Source organism: Salvelinus sp. IW2-2015, linkage group LG22 (assembly GCF_002910315.2).
Source record: "Salvelinus sp. IW2-2015 linkage group LG22, ASM291031v2, whole genome shotgun sequence".
Classification (NCBI taxonomy): domain Eukaryota; kingdom Metazoa; phylum Chordata; class Actinopteri; order Salmoniformes; family Salmonidae; genus Salvelinus; species Salvelinus sp. IW2-2015.
The window spans coordinates 17,864,223-17,885,179 of record NC_036862.1 but is presented as its reverse complement, the minus strand read 5'-3'; the positions used below and the strand labels follow the sequence as shown (position 1 = coordinate 17,885,179).

Here is a 20,957-nt window from a genome sequence, read left to right as displayed (position 1 = left end):
TGTTAATGGGACCACTTTCAGTTGTTTATGAATGATTTGTGAAGCATTCATAGGCCTAATAAAGGGTTATGAAGGGGGAACACTCACTTCAGGGCTTGAGACAATTAGATGAGCTGAATGTGATAGGCGATGAGGTTGGGGTTCTGTATTAGGGACAATGCCTGCTTTGTTTTTGAAAAGCTACACAGTGTTCTTGTTGAGATACCTTTTCATACAATTAATATCCTTTGTTTTTACCCAAAACCCTACCTTGCCTCCACTCCCACCAAAGGTAGAACCCAAAACAGTACCAAACCACCTTGTCACATTTGTCAATCAAGTTATAAGACAACTAATTTAGCCCTTGAGCACCACAGCTAACTTTTCCAATTGGCTGGAATAGAAACCCAGGAACCTATGAGCTGCCAGTAAGAGTTTTACATATCAAATGGGGCCCAGGGTTAAAATAGTATGTATTTTAATTCATATACAGTACTTTGAGTGTTTGATTTAGCCTGCCTGGAGTGTGAGATGGGCGGCACATTTGTAATTTTGGGACTATTCCATTGGTTCAATTGTGCCAAGCAAGCTCAATCAAGCACATCTAACTTATCTGAAAAAATAAACAAATACTATTTTAACGCAGGTCTGCAGAGGCAAGCAGCGATGAAATCTGGGCCCGACATTTAATAGTAGCTCATAATGTAGGCCCTATAGATTTCTTTAATTTCATATGTTCAACATCAACTAGAGGTCAAGAGAAAGGACCATACTTGAAGGCCTCTCTTTCAACTATTGTACTCTCCTTGTGTGCAGTGTATGCAATTGCATCCCTCCTCCCCTTCTTTGCCTTCAGTCTAGTACCTCATAGGTTCTTCTGCGGATCTTCTGATGACACGACAAACACTAGCGTTACCTGCAGCCCTTGGATTCCTCTCTTCCAGAATCCTCATTATTAATTCCATTCTGATGAATGACAGCACACCCAGACATGCTTCAGCTCAGATTGTATAAAAAGAGAAAAAGGTGCTCTACTGAGGATTTAGAAATCCAAAAAGAAACATCTTACCCCAGGACCCTTCACAAGATCACTATCCCAGAAAACTGGTTGGTTCATGAGTTGGACATCATAAGAGGTCAAGGATCACAGCAGGTATGTGCTGCATTATGCTTGCAGCCTGCATACATGAGAAGGTTATCATTTTGGATGTGGGTTTATGCTACAATAATCATGGCTGCTGCTGCTGCACCAACATAATGTTTATAATAGAAGACAGGAGAGTGACAGTAAACTACGTGGGTAAAAATAGTCATAGTTATAAGCAGCTGTAACAAATTTACATGAATACATTCTGATTTGCGCGCGCATTTGGCAGGCACTGGATTATGCTTTTCATTACACAAAACTCGTGCGCGATTATCAAACCCCCTTTGACCTGGTGTGTGTCATAAAAACATGAAATCATTATCCAAGTAGTTATCTTTTATTGGTGCGTATTTTTGGTGATATGTAACAATATGATCATTTTGGACAGGCAGGCCTACTTCTACCTACTACCTGCTCAACCCCACTTTATCTCGGCAGAGGAGGAGACTTGGATTACGAGGCAGAGGATGGTGTGCACGGAGGGTAGAGTGGAGACAGGCGTCTCTTGAGTTGGATGTGACCTGATGCGACGTGCACTTGCGTCTGCCTCCATGGAAGATAATTTTTTCCACATCAAGAGCGGTCAATGTTAACCTTATTGTTTTGTTTTTCTTCTTTTGTCAGTGGGTTTTGAGATTATTTTTGTAATGACAAGCACTATAAAAAAAAATCTAGATCATTATCGTTTGTCTTTTGTCATTTATCTTGGTTTATTAGATATTTTTATTTGTGTCTTAGCAGTAAATATGATTAAATAACTTGAAAATGATTGATCTATTTAAGTTAAGGTTTCTAACTAAGCTTCGGTGTGCATCTGCACAGGGAAACTAAATAGTGAGTTGAAGGGGATGATGCTGCTAATTTCCTTTGGGTAGGATTTTCAATTAATTTACTAAATGAATGCATCCATAAGAAAGAATATGCTGAAAAAATATGCTGTCTTGTAAAAAAGTAGGATGACATCATTAGAATTGTATATATATATAAACTGGGTGGTTCAAGGACTGAATGTTGATTGGCTGACAGCCGTGGTATATCAGACCCTATACCACGGGTATGACAAAACATTTATTTGTACTGCTCTAATTACGTTGGTAACCAGTTTATAATAGCATGAAGGCACCTAGGGCGTTTGTGGTATATGGCCAATATCCAGGCACTCCGCGTTGCATCGAGGGCAGAACAGCCCTTGGCCGTGGTATGTTGACCATAAACCACACCCCCTCGTGCCTTATTGCTTAAATATCAAAGTCAATAACTAAGAAGATAGCACTAAGCCCACACATATACAACATTTATCCAAACTCAGGAATTCTAAAACCATTATTTGAATCATATCAAAAACTCGGAGGAAACTTCGACCGCAAACACTCTGAAATACAAAGCAGGCCTACATCTCAAAACAAGTGCCACAAGTGTCAACGTTTGACTTCGAGTTACAGACATTGTTTTGACTGTACATTATACTCTATTTACACAGACAACAAAGACCGAATAAATATTCAAATGTAGCACATCTCTGAATTTGACAAATCACGCCTGAAGTAGCTGTCCTCCTCAGGCGAGGCGTATACATAGTCTGATGTGCCATAAGGTGCGTATTCTGGAGTGGAGACGCTCTCCTGGAGGTTGCAGTTCTGGTAGTGGTAGTGCTCTGGAACAAACCCAGAACTCAAGTCCAGCCTCGTCGGAGAGTTGTAACACGACGAAGAGTAAGACTCCTGTGGCGAATAACTATTGTAATCGACCGGACTTGGCATATTCAGGGAACCTGATGGTGAGCGGGGAGCCTGAAAAACAAGCCAGCGGAGATGTGCATTACTATTCTAGTACAGTATAACGAAACCATTTCCTACTACAAGCCAAATCTCTGAATGAACAAACAGCCTGAGCTTTGTCAAATATTTCATATGACGGGTGCGTAATTGCAAAGACAGGAGATTGCGCAACAGAATTTGAATAAAGCATACCATGCCATGGCCGTAATAGCCCATATTCGGGGAGTGATTTTCCTGGCGCCAAAGTTTTGTTGAGGTAGCGGGATGCAGAATACCACTGCTGTAGGTCTCGTTGGGGATCATCATGCTTATCAATTGTTGATTATCGAAGCTGTCCATCTGGACGTTGCTCTCTGGAATGGGCCGCGGCTGAAAGATGCAGTTGGAATTCATCTCTTCAGGGAAATAATCAAAGTAATGGTCTATAGGAATGAACGAGAAGGATCAGTAAGAGGGTGCATACATAAATACATGCAGGGAGACATGTAAATAAGTGAAGACTCCAGAAGTGATGTCACAGCACCACCAGCCAACAGCTAAAAAACACATTTGAATGCAAGTTTATAAAAAGGTCCCAGTACACTGCACTTTAGTAATGTGGGTCAGTGTCAATTGTATACAAAGATATATGTTCCAACTATTCTGCTGTGGTCGTTGATTCTCCATGTAAGTGTTAATCTAGATATTTTACCTGACGTGCAATTCAGACTCTCCGAATATATTTTATAATAGGCTTATGTGATGGATTTTACAGCTATTTTGCATGTATGATGCATAATGCATTGCCTTCTGTCTTTTGGATTAAAGCTTGTTTATATGATTATGGTTTACTGCAACGCCCCCACTGGACATTTAAAATTACATTTACTGTTCTTTACTGTAGGCTACATTTATTTTCGTTAGTAGGTTTGGATACAGTCAAGATAATATTTGTTTTACTATAAAACATTGATTCTGGACCTTCCATGGTGATGCTTTTGTCGTACAATGATTTTGTGATTTAAGATAATGCTAGACAATGGAACGCTGTATCGAAATTTTTATTTATTTGGACATATTTGAACTTACCTGACAAGGAGGAGGAGACGCACACATCCTGACTCACCAAGCTCTGGGATTTCTATTCATTTAGGAAAATAAATAAATAAGAAAGATAGAGAGAGAGAGAGAGAGAGAGAGAGAGAGAGAGAGAGAGAGAGAGAGAGAGAGAAAACATAAGTCCCCATTCATTTGCAGCAGTTCGATTTTTGGGCTGGTTATTTTTCATCCCCTTGAAAGCTACTTGTTACCTTCAAATAACAAGTAGGCTACCACCCCACTGTATAGCACAATAATGGCATTATTGTTTATTTTTCTTCTTCTTCTTCTTCATTTTCGGAGGGTTGTGTGTGTGTGTTGTGTGTGTGTGTGTGTGGTGTGTGTGTGTTGTGTGTGTGTGTGTTGTGTGTGGTGTGTGTGTGTGTGTGTGGTGTGTGTGTGTGTGTGTGGTGTGTTGTGGTGTGTTGAGAGAGAGAGAGAGAGATCTATTTCACTTGCTTTGGCAATGTAAACATATGTTTCCCATGCCAATAAAGCCCTTAAATTGAACATTTAGAGGCAGAGAGTGAGCGAGAGAGAGAGCAAGATAGTGAGACAGAAAGAAAGAGAGAGAGAGAGAGAAGAGGGGGGGGGGGGGGGAGAGCGAGGAGAGACGAGAGAGAGAGAGAGAACAGAGAGAGAGAGAAATAGATCCAATAACTACTAGTGTGATCAATTAAGGGAGTGCTCCAATAATCAGCGTCATCTTTGCCATATGTTCAGCATTATTGTTCTGATTTAATATATTGCCAATTGCCATAGTGGACATAAGAACATCTTTTCTGATTTAAGGAATCTGAAATTTGCTGTAAGATATCACATAAAGCTGAAAACAGTCCCTACATGAAAAAAATTCCCACGTGTTACTGCTGAGCGATCATTGATAGGCTACTAGAGAGTAAACCTGGTGGTCAATCATTAATGAGACATGCAACTTCGTGTTGGGGTAAGGTTGGTGGCTGTTGCGGCAATTGAGGAAGTTATTACAATGGGGATTTCATGGAGAGAGCAGCACTTCACAATTATATCTGAGACTTGTGTGTGGGTGTGTGTGTGTGTGGGTGGTGTGTGTGTGTGGTGTTGTGTGTGTGTGTGTGTGTGTGTGTGTGTGTGTGTGTGTGTGTGTGTGGTGTGTGTGTGTGTGTTGTGTGTGTTGTGTGTGTGTGTGTGTGTGTGTGTGTGTGTGTGTGTGGTGTGTGTGTGGGGGGGGGGTGGGGGGGTAATTACCATTCTAATCGCGTTTTCAGTTGGAGTGTCTGGAGAGCTCTTTTCTGTTGCAACAACTGTTTAACCGTTGTCTTCACCCGCACGCCCTGGTACACCTTTGGCTTATCTGTCAAAGGAGAAAAACATGGTGTCGATGTTTACTGTAAACAAACTTGAATGGGCCTAACCCTGCCACTTTCGAGCACTTTCACTGCCTGCTGCATACTTTCACGCAACAATTTAATTAGGCCTACTTGGAAAACATTGGAATATTATTAAAAACACATTTCAATATTACTATAAGATTGTTTTGATCAGGGTGTTTAACGCAATGTTTTACATCTAGACTTATTTGTGAATTTCAAACGAATTATGCAATATAGTATGAAAAAACGGCTGTCCTTATGCATCGCTCAAATGTTGCCGAATTTATTGTATCAAAGTTGCCCATGCGAAAGCCAGAAGTGTCCCAATATTGTCCTACATAGGTCTATATCCTCTGTAGCCTGCCTCTGCCAGAACCTCGCACGACAGACAGGGTTTCGAATTTCACAGTCCCTACAGTGGGCTTGCCTTCACACTCATTTCAAGCACAAAGGAAAGCTGTGCAAAAATGATATTGTAAATGTAACTTTTCGATTTTATTTAGGTAATATGTTTCTTTTTATTCTATACATAAGCCTAAAAGACAGGTTAAGCGATGCGATCCATGAAAGGGGGCTGATAGCGTTATATTCCGTTAAAGTAGGGAAGTAAAGTTAGGCTACAGGTAAAGCGGGCAAACAACAGCCTAGTGAGAGTCAATAACAAAGACCCAAAGGACTCCACAAATCCGGTGAAAATAAGGTGAAAATGGAAGACTTCGCTTGAGAAATTCGTCCGATTATAAAAGTAAGTTACATTTACGCTCCGCACTTTGCCAACATATCATTGGTAGACCATGGGATAACAGTATGAGCTTTAGCCTACCCGACAATAAAATAAAAGTTGTTTGGGTTTTGATGATCATTCCGGTTAGCCTATCGAACCCCCACACCTGACAATTACGCAGTAAAACCATTTCGTTTTCTGTCAAATTCATCCATTGAAGCAGGACTGTATTTGAAATGAAATTGAATACTACTTTACGCTATCAAAACATAGCCTACTGTAAATGATCGGGTTATTGAACTAGGCAGATAGGTTAGAGCCGTTGCCTATACCCACTCTAAACACCTGTTCAATGCTTTAGTGCAGTAGCCTAGCTTTTTGATTTTTATGCTAAAATGAACGGTACTCATATATGTACGCCTTCGATTGTATGTCATGGCTTCACTTCTAACTATAAGGGGGTATAACGTTCTACTCCAATGACTAAAGTCATTACAGAAACGACGCCACACAATGGTAGAACTCATTAAGGCAGTCAGAGACTGTCTCAGGAGTGGAAAGTTGGCGGTAAAGGTGATTCGATAATAGCAGCTGCCGGCAGAATCTAAAGAGGTGTGCTTGGCTGTCAAACCCAACCTTTTAAATATTCATATACTGAAATGTCAGATCATGATTTGTCTTAAATGTGCCAAATAGTAAAGCTTCCCAAAAGACACATCCCACTGATTACTGCTTAAAATTACCATTTGTAAATTTACATATTAAAGTGTGATTAGAATGACTACAATTACAGTTGAATCGACAAGAATAATGCAAATAAAATCGCGTTTGAGTCAAGTTATCCTTACGCCCTAACGTGGACGAAGTGGCCAAAAGTAGTGATGTTTAAGAAATAAGCAAAATAGTATTTTAAAAACGTTGTTCAATTAAATTGCAAACTATTGCAATAGAAAATAGCATACATCATGCAGGTAATAGGCATTAATCCACATGAGGCCATTGTTGAAGATTAGTTTACATTACTCTTTAGTTAAAACACGAGTAACATACTTTATCTCTAAGGTTTTCATCAGAACCTCGCAGTTCCCATAGAAGTGAAACAGCATGTTGTGCAATGTCAATTATTTCCAATCGTTTTGTTCTAACATTTCTATTTCTTTCTTTCTTTCAGGAGGAACGTAAAAAAGAACCATGATCCGATGAAAAAATAATGACAAACTTACCAGACATGTTGTACAAATTAAGAAGGAGTCCTGGAAGAAGAGCAGTTATGAGATTCCACAATGTCCTTTTCTGGCTCAGTTATATGGGCTATAACGAAATATTCATAAAAGTCACACAAATTCTCAACACACAAGTCTTAAAACTGTCTCAGAGCATACAATAATATCCTAATATAGCTAGGGATATATTAGTTTGTGAAATTTTCTTTCCATGCCTACTTTTTAAAACCCCTAGAACTCAATGATTTGACAATGATTTGATTGCGCGTTACTTTCAATTTGAATATTCAAAGGCTACTCAAAAATACAGATTTTTCAGTATAAATCAATACATATGCACTTAAAATAACATTTCATTTAATAGAATTTAATAATATTTTATACCCAAACCAAAAAGAAATTGACATTTTAAACATTTTATCCATCTTTTGCCAATCTGCCCATCAGTCCCTCTTCATAATGAGGCACTACAGGAAAGTAACGGTTAGATGTTCTATGTAAACATGACCAACAATTAAACATCGCAGATCATATCTATTTCAGGATGGATGAGCACATCAACACGTTATGACTATACATTTTTAGTCTTATTTTAAACAATAAACTATGAAATGTCTAGGTTGTGGGCGTGGCATATGGTAGCAGCCATTTCTGCCATCACTGACTCCATTGCTCCCTCAGCAATTGCATGCTCCCCATCACTGGAACTCACATCACCCACGTCTTACCAATTGTATTATAGTTGTTTTAGCATTATTTAGTCTTTATATTATATAATTAATGTAACTAGACTGAACGTTTCAGCCATTCACATGTCAAACCTGATTTGACATCCCAGGGCTAGGCTACTATATACGAATCGAGAAAACTATTTACAAATGAATTACAATGCAAAAATTCGGTTTACAAACGTCTGATATATTTTCAATTCAATGACAAGACTCCCCGATTAGTCTACTTGTGTAGCCTAGGCCTACTTAGATGTGGGCAAAGTAATTTCAATTGATAGACTTATTTGAATAGGGTTACTGTCCATACCTGTTTAAATTTATAAGAGTTTACAACTTAATACATATATGAGAAAACAGCACATTGCTTTAGAGAAAACCATTTCCTATGAATGTTCTTCCATTGCCATTGTGAGCCTACATTACATCTGAATAACAATTTACAAACATATTAAACAATGAACTCGAACTTATACCTAGTTTTAATTAAAATAGCTTAGATTTCAGTTTTGGGGTATCGATCTATCATTATCCTCACTCATATATTGAGAAAATGCACACACTATCTGCCCAATACAATCTATGGCCTTTCCTGATTTGTACTGGTAGGGGCCTATACAATGATCCCTATTATGTAGGCCTAAATCCCATCATCTCCACTGGGTAGTTCTATTGACAAACTTCTCACCTTCCATAAAGTTATCCTAACTACCAAGAATATTATGCTAGTGCTCTCATAGAATATCTAACGTTTGGCTTTTTTTATTGATTTATTGCTGCAGTTGCAATTCCCCCCCATGAATTACGCTGATATCGTAAGAGAAGATGTAACATGAAACAACCGCGCCATCTAGTGTGGGATATACGTTAGTAGGTTCTCCCTCAGTCTTAATTCGATGTAGTGGTGACAGAACAAAATATAACTCAACGGAAAAGTAATGTTTTTTTCATGTGTCATTTTAGCAAAAAATATGTTTCATTTTCAATCATTTATTGCAGTGTCTTTTATTATAATGGATTTATAATAAAGAATTCTACTGCCCTATACATTATCTATGTTTTTTATTTCTTGAAATGAAACGCCAAACACAGGAAGCATTGATTAATCAGGGAAACTGGGGGTATGGTAAATCACTTGCACCCATTGACCAATTCAGATCACTGCATTGTCTTTGAAAGTAAAATATTCAGGTGTAGATTCCCATTCACTTCTTGAAGTATTCTGTAGATGGTCATCTCTGATTGTCTTTCATTATATTCAAGACTTTTCATTGAGTTGTCACCTCTGCCTATTACTACTAAAGAATGTTTTGCAACAAAATCCTAAAAGATGCGAAAGATTTAAAAAACGTACATATTCATTACCAAAGCGTCATCGAGTAAAGGCTAACATGAAGCAGATACAGTTTGACAAACTCTGACTTGGTTATTAAAGCAGACAACAAGATGATATTAAGTAAAGAAGAACGTTAAAGTAAAACAACCTTTAGCAAAAATAAAGATCGTTGTCACATGTTCATCGTAATTGTCGCCATGGCAGTATATAAATAAAAATGATGTTTTTGTAATATAATGACGGTATAGAAACACATCTATTTCAAACATTTGAACACAGGCAAAGTCATTCTAGGTCTAACCACTGAATCATAAATGTCAATTCAATGTCTATTCCATGTTGGCTCAAGGTCATTTCATTGAAATGCCGTGTAAACAACGTTGATGCAACCAGTGGGCGCCCAGCTCTTACTGTATGTCACCAGGGGACTTAGGAGGGTCAAATAAGTAAAAGTTTCACTTTGTACTTCTATAAAGTGATAAGCAAAGTCTACAAAAAGTCAAATATTTGGATCAAAAGGAGCTGAATTGCTTGCATCAGCATTGTTTTGGTTTTCTGTGAAGGACAGGTTGTTTCCAAATTGACTTAATAAGTCCTCCGAATCTCATATGGTGACCAAGAGCTTCCGACATCTTCTTTCACCCACGAGTGCGTGTCACTATGTGTGGTGAGGGTACTGTCAGAGTCCTCATTAGCTAGAGGGGCCATCTTGGAGGCTAGGTCGTTGGAGACAGTCATATAGGAAGGACATGTGAAAGTGGAGGCAGCAGGGTAAGAGGTGTGGTAGTGTACTTCTTCCAGAGGGTGAAGGGCATAGGGCTGTGCCGATGCCATGGAGGAGCTACGGGTGGAGCAGCGGTACTGTGAGGGGCTCCCAGGAGGGTCGGGGCTGGGCAGGGAGACTGGAACAGAGGTCAGGCTGTCTGCACACAAGCCCTCTCCCTGGGTCACTGGGTCTGCCACTGACTGCTCCCATGAATCTCTCTGCAGGAGAAACAGACAGAGGAAATGATAGAGATGTGTTAGAGAGGATGGAAAAATTTGTATTTTCTGTTGGTTTTGCAGATTGCGGAATGCCCTAAAATGTATGTGTAAAGGAGTTGGGTTGGAACCAGGCTCATGTGATGATTGGCTCCCGAGTGGCGCAGCGGTCTAAGGCACTGCATCTCAGTGCTAGAGGCATTACTACAGACACCCTGGTTTGAATCCAGGCTGTATCACAACCAGCCATGATTGGGAGTCCCATAGGCGGCGCACAATTGGCCCAGCGTCGTCTGGGTTTGGCCGGTGTAGGCTGTCATTGTAAAGAAGAATTTGTTCTTAACTGACTGGCCTAGTTAAATAAAGGTTAAATATCAAATAAAATTAACCTTGCTGAAGACGTGTTGGCTCCCTGAGCTAATGTCTAGGCTTTATCTCAGTGGGCTAACAAAGCCTTGTGTAGCTCACAGATCTGGGTTCGAACCGCAATCAGTACAAGGAAAACACTTTTACTTGTGGAATTTGATTTATTTTTTCCTTCATGCTTGTGTGAAATATGTGCTCATTTGGATGTACCCTACCTGCTCCAGCCTTCAGCGCTATTTACATGCTTTGCACCATCTCACATCACATAAAACACAAATACACATAGGGACCGTTTCCTGCATTTAGCCTAGCCTTGAACTCACTTCTTAGTCCAGGACTAGAATTGAAACCATATTTAAGAAACGGGCCCATAATGTGAAGACATATCTCAACAGTCCCATTCTATTACCAGCACTAACCACTGACAGAGTGCCTTACCAGGAGGAAGTGGGGGGACTCTCCGGAGAAAGATGGTAGCAGACTGGACAGGGCGGAGCTGGGGAAGATGGAGCTCCCTCCGGTGGTGAAGGCTGAACTGCGGTAGTCTCCGAACGTTTCCTGGTAGTAGCTGTCTTTGAAGGAGGAGTATCCCGACATGGCCGATGAATCACAACCCAGAGGCTTGCCCCCAAGGGATGAGGAGTAGACATCGGCTGAAAACTGCTTGGGGGAGAAGTCCGAGTCAGAGATGAAGGGTCGCCTCATGCTGTAGTAGCCAGGGATCATGTGAGACCCTGTTGTAAAGGGAACCAGGTAGAAAACAATAGTAACAAGTGGTTCTGTGTTGCTCGGTTGGTAGAGCATGGAGCAACGTCAGGATCGTGGGGTGCGATTTTGGCTGGTGCCAGCCAAAATGTATGCACACACTACTGTAAGTTGCTTTGGATAAAAGTGTCCGCCAAATGGAAAAATATATATACACTACCGGTGACATTTTTTAGAACACCTACTCATTCAAGGGTTTTTCTTTATTTTTACTATTTTTTACATTGTAGAATAATAGTGAAGACATCAAAACTATGAAATAACACATATACAGTGGGGGAAAAAAGTATTTAGTCAGCCACCAATTGTGCAAGTTCTCCCACTTAAAAAGATGAGAGAGGCCTGTAATTGTCATCATAGGTGCACTTCAACTATGACAGACAAAACTAGAAGAAAAAAATCCAGAAAATCACATTGTAGGATTTTTAATGAATTTATTTGCAAATTATGGTGGAAAATAAGTATTTGGTCAATAACAAAAGTTTAATCTCAATACTTTGTTATATACCCTTTGTTGGCAATGACAGAGGTCAAACGTTTTCTGTAAGTCTTCACAAGGTTTTCACACACTGTTCTGGTATTTTGGCCCATTCCTCCATGCAGATCTCCTCTAGAGCAGTGATGTTTTGGGGCTGTTGCTGGGCAACACGGACTTTCAACTCCCTCCAAAGATTTTCTATGGGGTTGAGATCTGGAGACTGGCTAGGCCACTCCAGGACCTTGAAATGCTTCGTACGAAGCCACTCCTTCGTTGCCCGGGCGGTGTGTTGGGATCGTTGTCATGCTGAAAGACCCAGCCACGTTTCATCTTCAATGCCCTTGCTGAAGGTAGGCTTTGTTACTTTGGCCGCCTCTCTGCAGGTCATTCACTAGGTCCCCCTGTGGTTCTGGGATTTTGCTCACCGTTCTTGCGATCATTTTGACCCCACGGGGTGAGATCTTGCGTGGAGCCCCAGATCGAGGGAGATTATCAGTGGTCTTGTATGTATTCCATTTCTTAAAAATTGCTCCCACAGTTGATTTCTTCAAACCAAGCTGCTTACCTATTGCAGATTCAGTCTTCCCAGCCTGGTGCAGGTCTACAATTTTGTTTCTAGTGTCCTTTGACAGCTCTTTGGTCTTGGCCATAGTGGAGTTTGGAGTGTGACTGTTTGAGGTTGTGTACAGGTGTCTTTTACACTGATAACAAGTCAAACAGGTGCCATTAATACAGGTAACGAGTGGAGGACAGAGGAGCCTCTTAAAGAAGAAGTTACAGGTCTGTGAGAGCCAGAAATCTTGCTTGTTTGTAGGTGACCAAATACTTATTTTCCACCATAATTTGCAAATAAATTCATTAAAAATCCTACAATGTGATTTTCTGGACTTTTTTTCTCATTTTGTCTGTCATAGTTTAAGTGTACCTATGATGAAAATTACAGGCCTCTCTCATCTTTTTAAGTGGGAGAACTTGCACAATTGGTGGCTGACTAAATACTTTTTTGCCCCACTGTAACACACATTCTTCAAATAGCCACCCTTTCCCTTGATGACAGCTTTGCACACTCTTGGCATTCTCTCAACCAGATTCAACTGGAATGCTTTTCCAATAGTCTTGAAGGAGTTTCCACATATGCTGAGCACCTGTTGGCTGCTTTTCCTTCATTCTGCGGTTCGACTCATACCAAACCATCTCAATTTGGTTGAGGTCGGGGGATTGTGGAGGCCAGGTCATCTGATGCAGCACTCCATCACTCTCCTTCTTGGTCAAATAACCCTTACACAGCCTGGAGGTGTGTTGGGCCATTGTCCTGTTGAAAAACAGATGATAGTCCCACTAAGCGCAAACCAGATGGGATGGCGTATCGCTGCAGAATGCTGCAGTAGCCATGCTGGTTAAGTGTGCCTTAAGTGTGGTTAAGTGTGCCTAATTCTAAATAAATCACAGACAGTGTCACCAGCAAAGCACCCCCACACCATAACACCCCCTTCTCCATGCTTTACGGTGGGAAATACACATGCGAAGATCATCCGCTCACCCACACTCACAAAGACACGGCAGCTGGAACCAAAAATCTCAAATTTGGACTCCAGACCAAGGACAAATTTCCACTGGTCTAATGCCCATTGCTTGTGTTTCTTGGCCCAAGCACGTCTCTTCTTATTATTGGTGTCCTTTGGTAATGGTTTCTTTGCAGCAATTCAACCATGAAGGCCTGATTCACACATTCTCCTCTGAACAGTTGATGTTGAGATGTGTCTGTTACTTGAACTCTGTAAAGCATTTATTTGGGCTGCAATTTCTGAGGTTGGTAACTCTAATGAACTTATCCTCTGCAGCAGAGGTAACTCTGGGTCTTCCATTACTGTGGTGGTCCTCATGAGAGCCAGTTTCATCGCACTTGATGGTTTTTGCGACTGCACTTGAAGAAATTTTCAAAGTTCTTAAAATGTTCCGTATTGACTGACCTTCATCTCTTAAAGTAATGATGGACTGTTGTTTCTCTTTGCTTATTGGAGCTGTCCTTGCCATAATATGGACTTGGTCTTTTACCAAATAGGGCTATCTTCTGTATACCCCCCTACCTTGTCACAAGACAACTGATTGACTCAAACGCATTAAGAAGGAAATAAATTCCACAAATTAACATGGCACACCTGTTAATTGAAATGCATTCAGGTGACTACCTCATGAAGCTGGTTGAGAGAATGCCAAGAGTGTGCAAAGCTGTCATCAATGCAAAGGGTGGCTATTTGAAGAATCTCAAATATAAAATATATTTTGATTTGTTTAACACTTTTTTGGTTACTACATGATTCCATATGTGTTATTTCATAGTTTTGATTTCTTCACTATTATAGTGAAAATAAAGAAAAACCCTTGAATGAGTAGGTGTTCTAAAACTTTTGACCGTTAGTGTATATGAATGGATTGTACACTTTACTTACAGTCTGCAGGAAAAGGGATACCTACTCATTTGCTCAACTGAAAGCATTCAATGGAAATGTGTCTTCTGCATTTAGCCCAACCCCTCAGTATCAGAGAGGTGCTAGGGGCTGCCTTAATTAAAATGTTCAGCCCCGAGGGAACAGTTGTGGGGGTTAACTGCCTTGCTCAAGGGCAGAACATCAGATGTTTTCACCTTGCAAGTTCGGGGATTAGAACAAGCAACCTTTCAGTTATTGTCCCAACGCTCTAACCGCTAGGCGACCTGCTGTCCCATCTAGCAGGTCCCGTCTAGGCGACCCCCCGCCCCATCTAGGCGACCCGCCGCCCAGGTACAATGCATTATGGTGTTTTTAATCATTGTAAGATTTATCCTAAATATATATGACGCCCTTATATTGTGATTTTATAATCTCATAAAATCCTGACTAAATAACAACAATTTTGAGTCAGTAAAACATGTCCTACATAGAGAGACATAACATATTATAAATCTTATGAAGGGTCAAAAATGCTTAGAACTAATAAGTAATAAAGCCTTATACCTGCAGGAAAACATTTCTAGTGGGCAGTAGCTATCAGAACAAAGCATACAGTATAAGTGTGGAGTACACATTCAAAGCTCTGGTGGTTACTTGAACATTTGTGTCTTGAGTTTTATTCCACTTTTTCTGTACTTTGCTAGTGAATGTGACATTTTACAGTTTTTGTCTATAATACTGTACTTCCCTTACGTCAAACACTATTAGCAGAGTTGATAGGTCAGTGGGACTCATCAATAATTACATAATTTACCCAGAGATTTTTCTCACCTGGCATTTGGACAAATGACGATTGACTGGATGTTCCTCCCTACAAATGAAAGAACAGACACACATTAAAGCCTGGATCCATGGCATTATAAAAACAGGTCTGATTCTGGTAACACATAACATGCCACCACACACGCGCTGAGGAAGGCACAAGCCGATATATAAAGAAAATTCAAACAAAGCTTCAAGAAATGTTACTCACATCCAAGTGAGGGTAACACTTTATTTGGATAGTTCATCTGTAGATGCACTACAGACTACCTACACTTAGGAAAAAATGTGCTAAGTAGAACCATATAGGGTTCTTTGGTTTGTCCTCGTAGACGTCGGGGAACCCTATGTATGGGTATGCTGACTACAGGAATGTCCACCAGAGCTGTTGCCAGAAAATATTATGTTAATGTCTCTACCATAAGCCGCCTCCAACGTCATTTTAGAGAATTTGGAAGTATGTCCAACCGTCCTCACAACCGCAGACCACATGTATGGCATCTTGTGGGCGAGCTGTTTGCTGATGTCAACGTTGTGAACAGAGTGCCCCATGGGGTTATGGTATTGGCAGGCATAAGCTATGGACAATGAATACAATTGAATTGTATCGATGGCAATTAGAATACACAGAGATACCATGATGAGATCATTGTCGTGCCATTCATCCGCCACCATCACCTCATGTTTCAGAATGATAATGCACAGCCCCAGGACGCAAGGATCTGTACACAAATCCTGGAAGCTGAAAATTTCCCAGTTCTTCCATGTCCTGCATACTCACAAGACATGTCACCCATTGAGCATGTTTGGGATGCTCTGGATAGACATGTACGAAAGCGTGTTCCCGCTAATATCCAGCAACTTCACACAGCCATTGAAGAGGAGTGGGACGACATTCCACAGGCCACAGTCAACAGCCTGATCAACTCTATGCAAAGGAGATGTATCACGCTGCATGAGGCAAATGGTGGTCACACCAGATAGTGAGTTTTTTTTTTTATCCATGCCCCTACTTTTTTCTTAAGGGTATCTGTGACCAACAGATGCATATCTGTATTCCCAGTCATGTGAAATCCATAGATTAGGGCCTAATTTATTTATTTCAATTTACTGATTTCCTTATATGAACTGTAACTCAGTCAAATCAGTGCTTAATTTGTGCGGGATCCTGCCGGAAGAGGATCCGGCACCTCTCATTTTTAGACTGTTTTGTTCTGGGACCTATTTGGCCAGATCCGGCACCTCTCATGGCACTTTTTGCAATGTAAAAATTTGAATAAAAGCTACCTTGAGTTGATTCTTTGTAAGTTGCTGGAAAACACAGGTTGGAAAGCAAATGGCTCCTGCTGAAAAGAGAATTCTCTAATCTGTCTGCTGTTTGCTACCAAAATATTTGTTCAACTTCCTAACAGGCCTATTGTTTTACAAAGTAAAACAAGAGAGAGGCTTTTGGCACGAGCGCATTGGCCATCACCAGCGAGTGAGCTGCAGCATCATTGGGTGACACTATAATCTCCTCATAATTTCCTCATATTGTAGTCTACAATATGTGTCTCCACACCTAGGCCACTATGCAAATGCATTTATATGCATGCAATGCTTAGGGCAGAGCGAGGTAAGTTGTCACACGGGTAAGTTGTCAAAATGTTCATACCTCCAACACTAGAGGCGCTATCTCAAAAATCAAATAGCTACTTTGTGTGACTACGTGTTCTATGGTCAACTTCCTGTTCACATGTGGTCAAGGTCACTCTAATCTGAAGTGAGCATATGTTTCTTATTTTTCCACTTAAAAAAAAGACAGCCATGCCAACAAGAGTGGTTGGCTATACAAAGCCACGGCAGGTAATTTTCTCCTGATTTGGAGATGCAGCTTGTTCAGTATATTACTAGATCAGCTGACACTTGTCGCCAAGTGAGGTCAGAAGACTTGCCTACCAGTTTGCTGTGGCACACCAGCTGAAGTTCGCGCCAATGTGGGCAGAAAAAGAAAAGGCCAGCTCGGAGTGCTTTACAGGCTTCTTAAAGAGGTACCCAACGCTGTCGCTGAGAAAGCCAGAGGCAACTAGCCTTGCCAGGGCAAGTAGCTTCAACAGAGAAAAGGTTAATTATTTCTTTGACAATGTAGCAGAAGTGCTACAGAGATATCAATTTAGACCAGGAGACATATGGAATGTCGATGAAACTGGGGTAACCACTGTATGGAAACCTGACAGAGTGGGGGGATATCAGTTTAGACCAGGAGACATATGGAATGTTGATGAAACTGGGGTGACCACTGTACATAAACCTGAGAAAGTGGGGGGCAGATATGGATTCAAACAAGTAGGGTCACTGACCTCCGCTGAAAGGGGAACCCTTGTCACGCTGGCTTGTGCTGTCTCAGCCACAGGGAATAGTAGACCTCCATATTTTATATTCCCCCGTGTCAACTTCCGCAATCAATACCTGCCAGGACCCAGCACCATTCCAGCCCTGCCTAGCATGAGCTAAGACACAGACCTGCCCAGTTCTTATGCTAGCACCAGCTCACCCTTGTACAGCAATGCCATTGCTGACAGCGGACTACCAACTCCAGAGGACAACCGGCCATATCAAAAAGCTGGCCCCCAAAAACCCAGCTTGCAACGAAGAAAACGGCGCAAAACAGCATCCCTAGTCGCATCCTCAGAGCATGCGCAGACCAGCTGGCTGGTGTGTTTACGGACATATTCAAACGATCCTTATCCCAGTCTGCTGTTCCCACATGCTTCAAGAGGGCCACCATTGTTCATTTTCCAAAGAAAGCTAAGGTAACTGAGCTAAACGACTACCGCCCCGTAGCACTCACTTCCGTCATCATGAAGTGCTTTGAGAGACTAGTCAAGGACCATATCACCTCCACCCTACCTGACATCCTAGACCCACTCCAATTTGCTTACAGCCCCAATAGGTCCCCAGACGACGCAATCGCAATCACACTGCACACTGCCCTAACCCATCTGGACAAGAGGAATACCTATGTAAGAATGCTGTTCATCGACTACAGCTCAGCCTTTAACACCATAGTACCCTCCAAACTCATCATTAAGCTCAAGACCAAGCGTCTCGACCCCGCCCTGTGTAACTGGGTCCTGGACTTCCTGACGGGCCGCCCCCAGGTGGTGAGGGTAGGAAACAACATATCCACCCCGCTGATCCTCAACACTGTGGCCCCACAAGGGTGCGTTCTCAGCCCTCTCCTGTACTCCCTGTTCACCCATGACTGCGTGGCCATGCACGCCTCCAACTCAATCATCAAGTTTGCAGACGCCACTACAGTGGTAGGCTTGATTACCAACAACGACGAGACGGCCTACAGGGAGGAGGTGAGGGCCCTCGGAGTGTGGTGTCAGAAAAATAACCTCAGACTCAATGTCAACAAAGCAGGGGGGAGGGAGCAGCCCCCTATCCACATCGACGGGACAGTAGTGGAGAAGGTGGAAAGTTTTAAGTTCCTCGGTGTACACATCACGTACAAACTGAAATGGTTCACCCACACAGACAGCGTGGTGAAGAAGGCGCAGCAGCGCCTCTTCAACCTCAGGAGGCTGAAGAAATTCGGCTTGTCACCAAAAGCACTCACAAACTTCTACAGATGCACAATCGAGAGCATCCTGTCGGGCTGTGTCACCGTCTGGTAAAGCAACTGCTCCGCTCACAACCGTAAGGCTCTGCAGAGGGTAGTGAGGTCTGCACAACACATCACCGGGGGCAAACTACCTGCCCTCAAGAACAACAACCACCCGAGCCACTGCCCGTTCACCCTGCTATCATCCAGAAGGCGAGGTCAGTACAGGTGCATCAAAGCTGGGACCGAGAGACTGAAAAACAGCTTCTATCTCAAGGCCATCAGACTGTTAAACAGCCATCACTAACATTGAGTGGCTGCTGCCAACATACTGACTCATCTCTAGCCACTTTAATCATAAAAAATTGGATGTAATAAATGTATCACATTCCACTTTAAACAATGCCACTTTATATAATGTTTACATACCCTACATTACTCATCTCATATGTGTTACGACTTCTAGGAGTAGTGGGTGCGGAGTCAGGCGCAGAGAGCAGAGGGTTTAGGAGAACCGTATTTATTCCGGTGACAGAAAAGGTCACGCCAAAAACACCAGGCGCATACAATGACCGGCCCAAAAACAGGACCCAAACAGTCCGGAGAAAATAAGAAAATAGCACATCCTCAAAACGAACAGAGAAACAAGCCCGCACAAAAGGAGGCGGGCATCACCGGCTTAAATAGCCCTAACCAAAACCCAAACAAGAAACAGGTGTAACCAATAAGACAAAACTAACAGAAAGGGAAAAGGGGATCGGTGGCAGCTACTAGACCGGTGACAACGACCGCCGAGCGTCGCCCGAACAGGAAGAGGCGCCACCCTCGGTGGGAGTCGTGACAATATGTATATACTGTACTCTATACCATCTACTGCATCTTGCCTATGCCGTTTGGCCATCGCTCATCCATATATTTTTATGTACATATTCTAATTCATCCCTTTACATTTGTGTGTATAAGGTAGTCGTTGTGAATGTGTTAGATTACTTGTTAGATATTACTGCATGGTCGGAACTAGAAGCACAAGCATTTCGCTACACTCACATTAACATCTGCTAACCATGTGTATGTGACAAATAAAATTTGATTTGAAATCTTACTGACATACCAGTAAAGCAGGCACTAGAAATGGAAAAGAATAAGGCACAATCTAGCAAAAGGCTGTTTCCAAAGAAAGGGAAGCAAGGGGAGGGGGGTCAAAATCTTGATCTGCAAAGAACAAGACAGCTAAAAAATAATAATTGTAGAAGAGTCATCCTCAGATGAAGAGTGCTTCTACCTCGTCTGTGTGGAGCCATTTTCAAACAGCCTTCCAAGGGAGACTTGGGTGAAGTGTGTGAGATGCAACAAATGGGACCATGATGCTTGCACCTGTTGCGACTTTGTACTTGAGGTTGTTAAGGTAGTCAAGCGCAGGAGAGCAGAGATGTCAAAGTAGCGTCTTTAATAGGCAAGTCCAAAATGGGTCAGGTACAATACCAATAAACGCCCAAGACATAGGAACACACAGTCACTCACGGAAGGAGAAAAACGACGCTCCTTACTTTTCCTACAACACTGTACACACGTGAATAAACTGAGGAAAACCTCAACGAGCAACATGAAAATAATCCCGCACAAACCTAAGCGGGAAACAGAGGTAAATATACACACAGAAATTAAAGCAAATGAAAACCAGGTGTGAATGAACCAAAGACAAAACAAACGGAAAAATAAAAATGGATCGGTGATGGCTAGTAGGCCGCCTGCCGAGCACCGCCCGAACAAGGAGAGGAACCACCTTCGGTGGAAGTCGTGACAGCACCTCAGGCCAGGCAATTTATGTGTGCCAGAACTGTGACTGAGAGTCTGATTAGTCAGATACGGATGTACGTCGTATAGCTGTTACAAAACTGTGCGTTAGTGTGTTTAAACACCACGTCTGTTTTGTTAAGACTTTAAACATTTAAGCAAGTTATCTGCAGCATTACATTCCATTCCGATTCCAACAATTACCGTGGATCTATGTGTACGCCAGAGAACGTTCGATTTCAACGTTCAAAGTAAAGTGTACGTGCCACTTAATTAATGTGTGCTCTGCCAGCATTATTGTTTTGATTGAAAGGCATGATTTGTCAGTTTCTCTAGGCATGATTGTTTTTGTTGTGAGTTCTTTAATGAAGTTGAATTGGTTTTTAAAA

At 41.7% G+C, this 20,957-nt stretch overlaps 2 protein-coding genes across 3 annotated transcripts in view; both read right to left on the bottom strand.

Moving 5' to 3' along the window:
• Positions 1 to 1,444: 1,444 nt before the first annotated feature.
• On the bottom strand, positions 1,445 to 6,485 carry LOC139022738 (POU class 2 homeobox associating factor 3-like). Its single transcript, XM_070433852.1, has 6 exons — positions 6,157 to 6,485; positions 5,209 to 5,314; positions 4,886 to 4,940; positions 3,973 to 4,024; positions 3,097 to 3,326; positions 1,445 to 2,916 (listed from the first exon to the last, which is right to left on the bottom strand). The coding sequence occupies exons 1-6, from the start codon at positions 6,266 to 6,268 to the stop codon at positions 2,629 to 2,631; spliced, it is 843 nt and encodes a 280-aa protein (XP_070289953.1). The 5' UTR covers positions 6,269 to 6,485; the 3' UTR covers positions 1,445 to 2,628.
• Positions 6,486 to 7,647: 1,162 nt separating this feature from the next.
• LOC111949674 (POU class 2 homeobox associating-factor 2-like) overlaps positions 7,648 to 20,957 on the bottom strand; it is a 49,735-nt gene continuing 36,425 nt past the window's right edge. For both annotated transcript variants that reach the window (XM_070434083.1, XM_023967025.2), the window contains exons 3-5: positions 15,195 to 15,234; positions 11,130 to 11,425; positions 7,648 to 10,328 (exon numbers count right to left, since the gene is read on the bottom strand). In XM_070434083.1, the coding sequence (XP_070290184.1) occupies positions 9,930 to 10,328; positions 11,130 to 11,425; positions 15,195 to 15,201 (702 nt within the window). In that variant the 5' untranslated portion in view covers positions 15,202 to 15,234 and the 3' untranslated portion in view covers positions 7,648 to 9,929. The remainder of the gene's footprint in view (positions 10,329 to 11,129; positions 11,426 to 15,194; positions 15,235 to 20,957) is intronic.

Coding starts and splice junctions, on each gene's coding strand:
- LOC139022738 (XM_070433852.1), bottom strand. CDS start 6,268: ATGAATTTGACAGAAAACGAAATGGTTTTACTGCGTAATTGTCAGGTG. Junction 4,025..4,885: donor CATTAATGATTGACCACCAG/GTTTACTCTCTA, acceptor CTAAATGAATAG/AAATCCCAGAGCTTGGTGAG. Junction 2,917..3,096: donor GCTATTACGGCCATGGCATG/GTATGCTTTATT, acceptor CTTGTTTTTCAG/GCTCCCCGCTCACCATCAGG.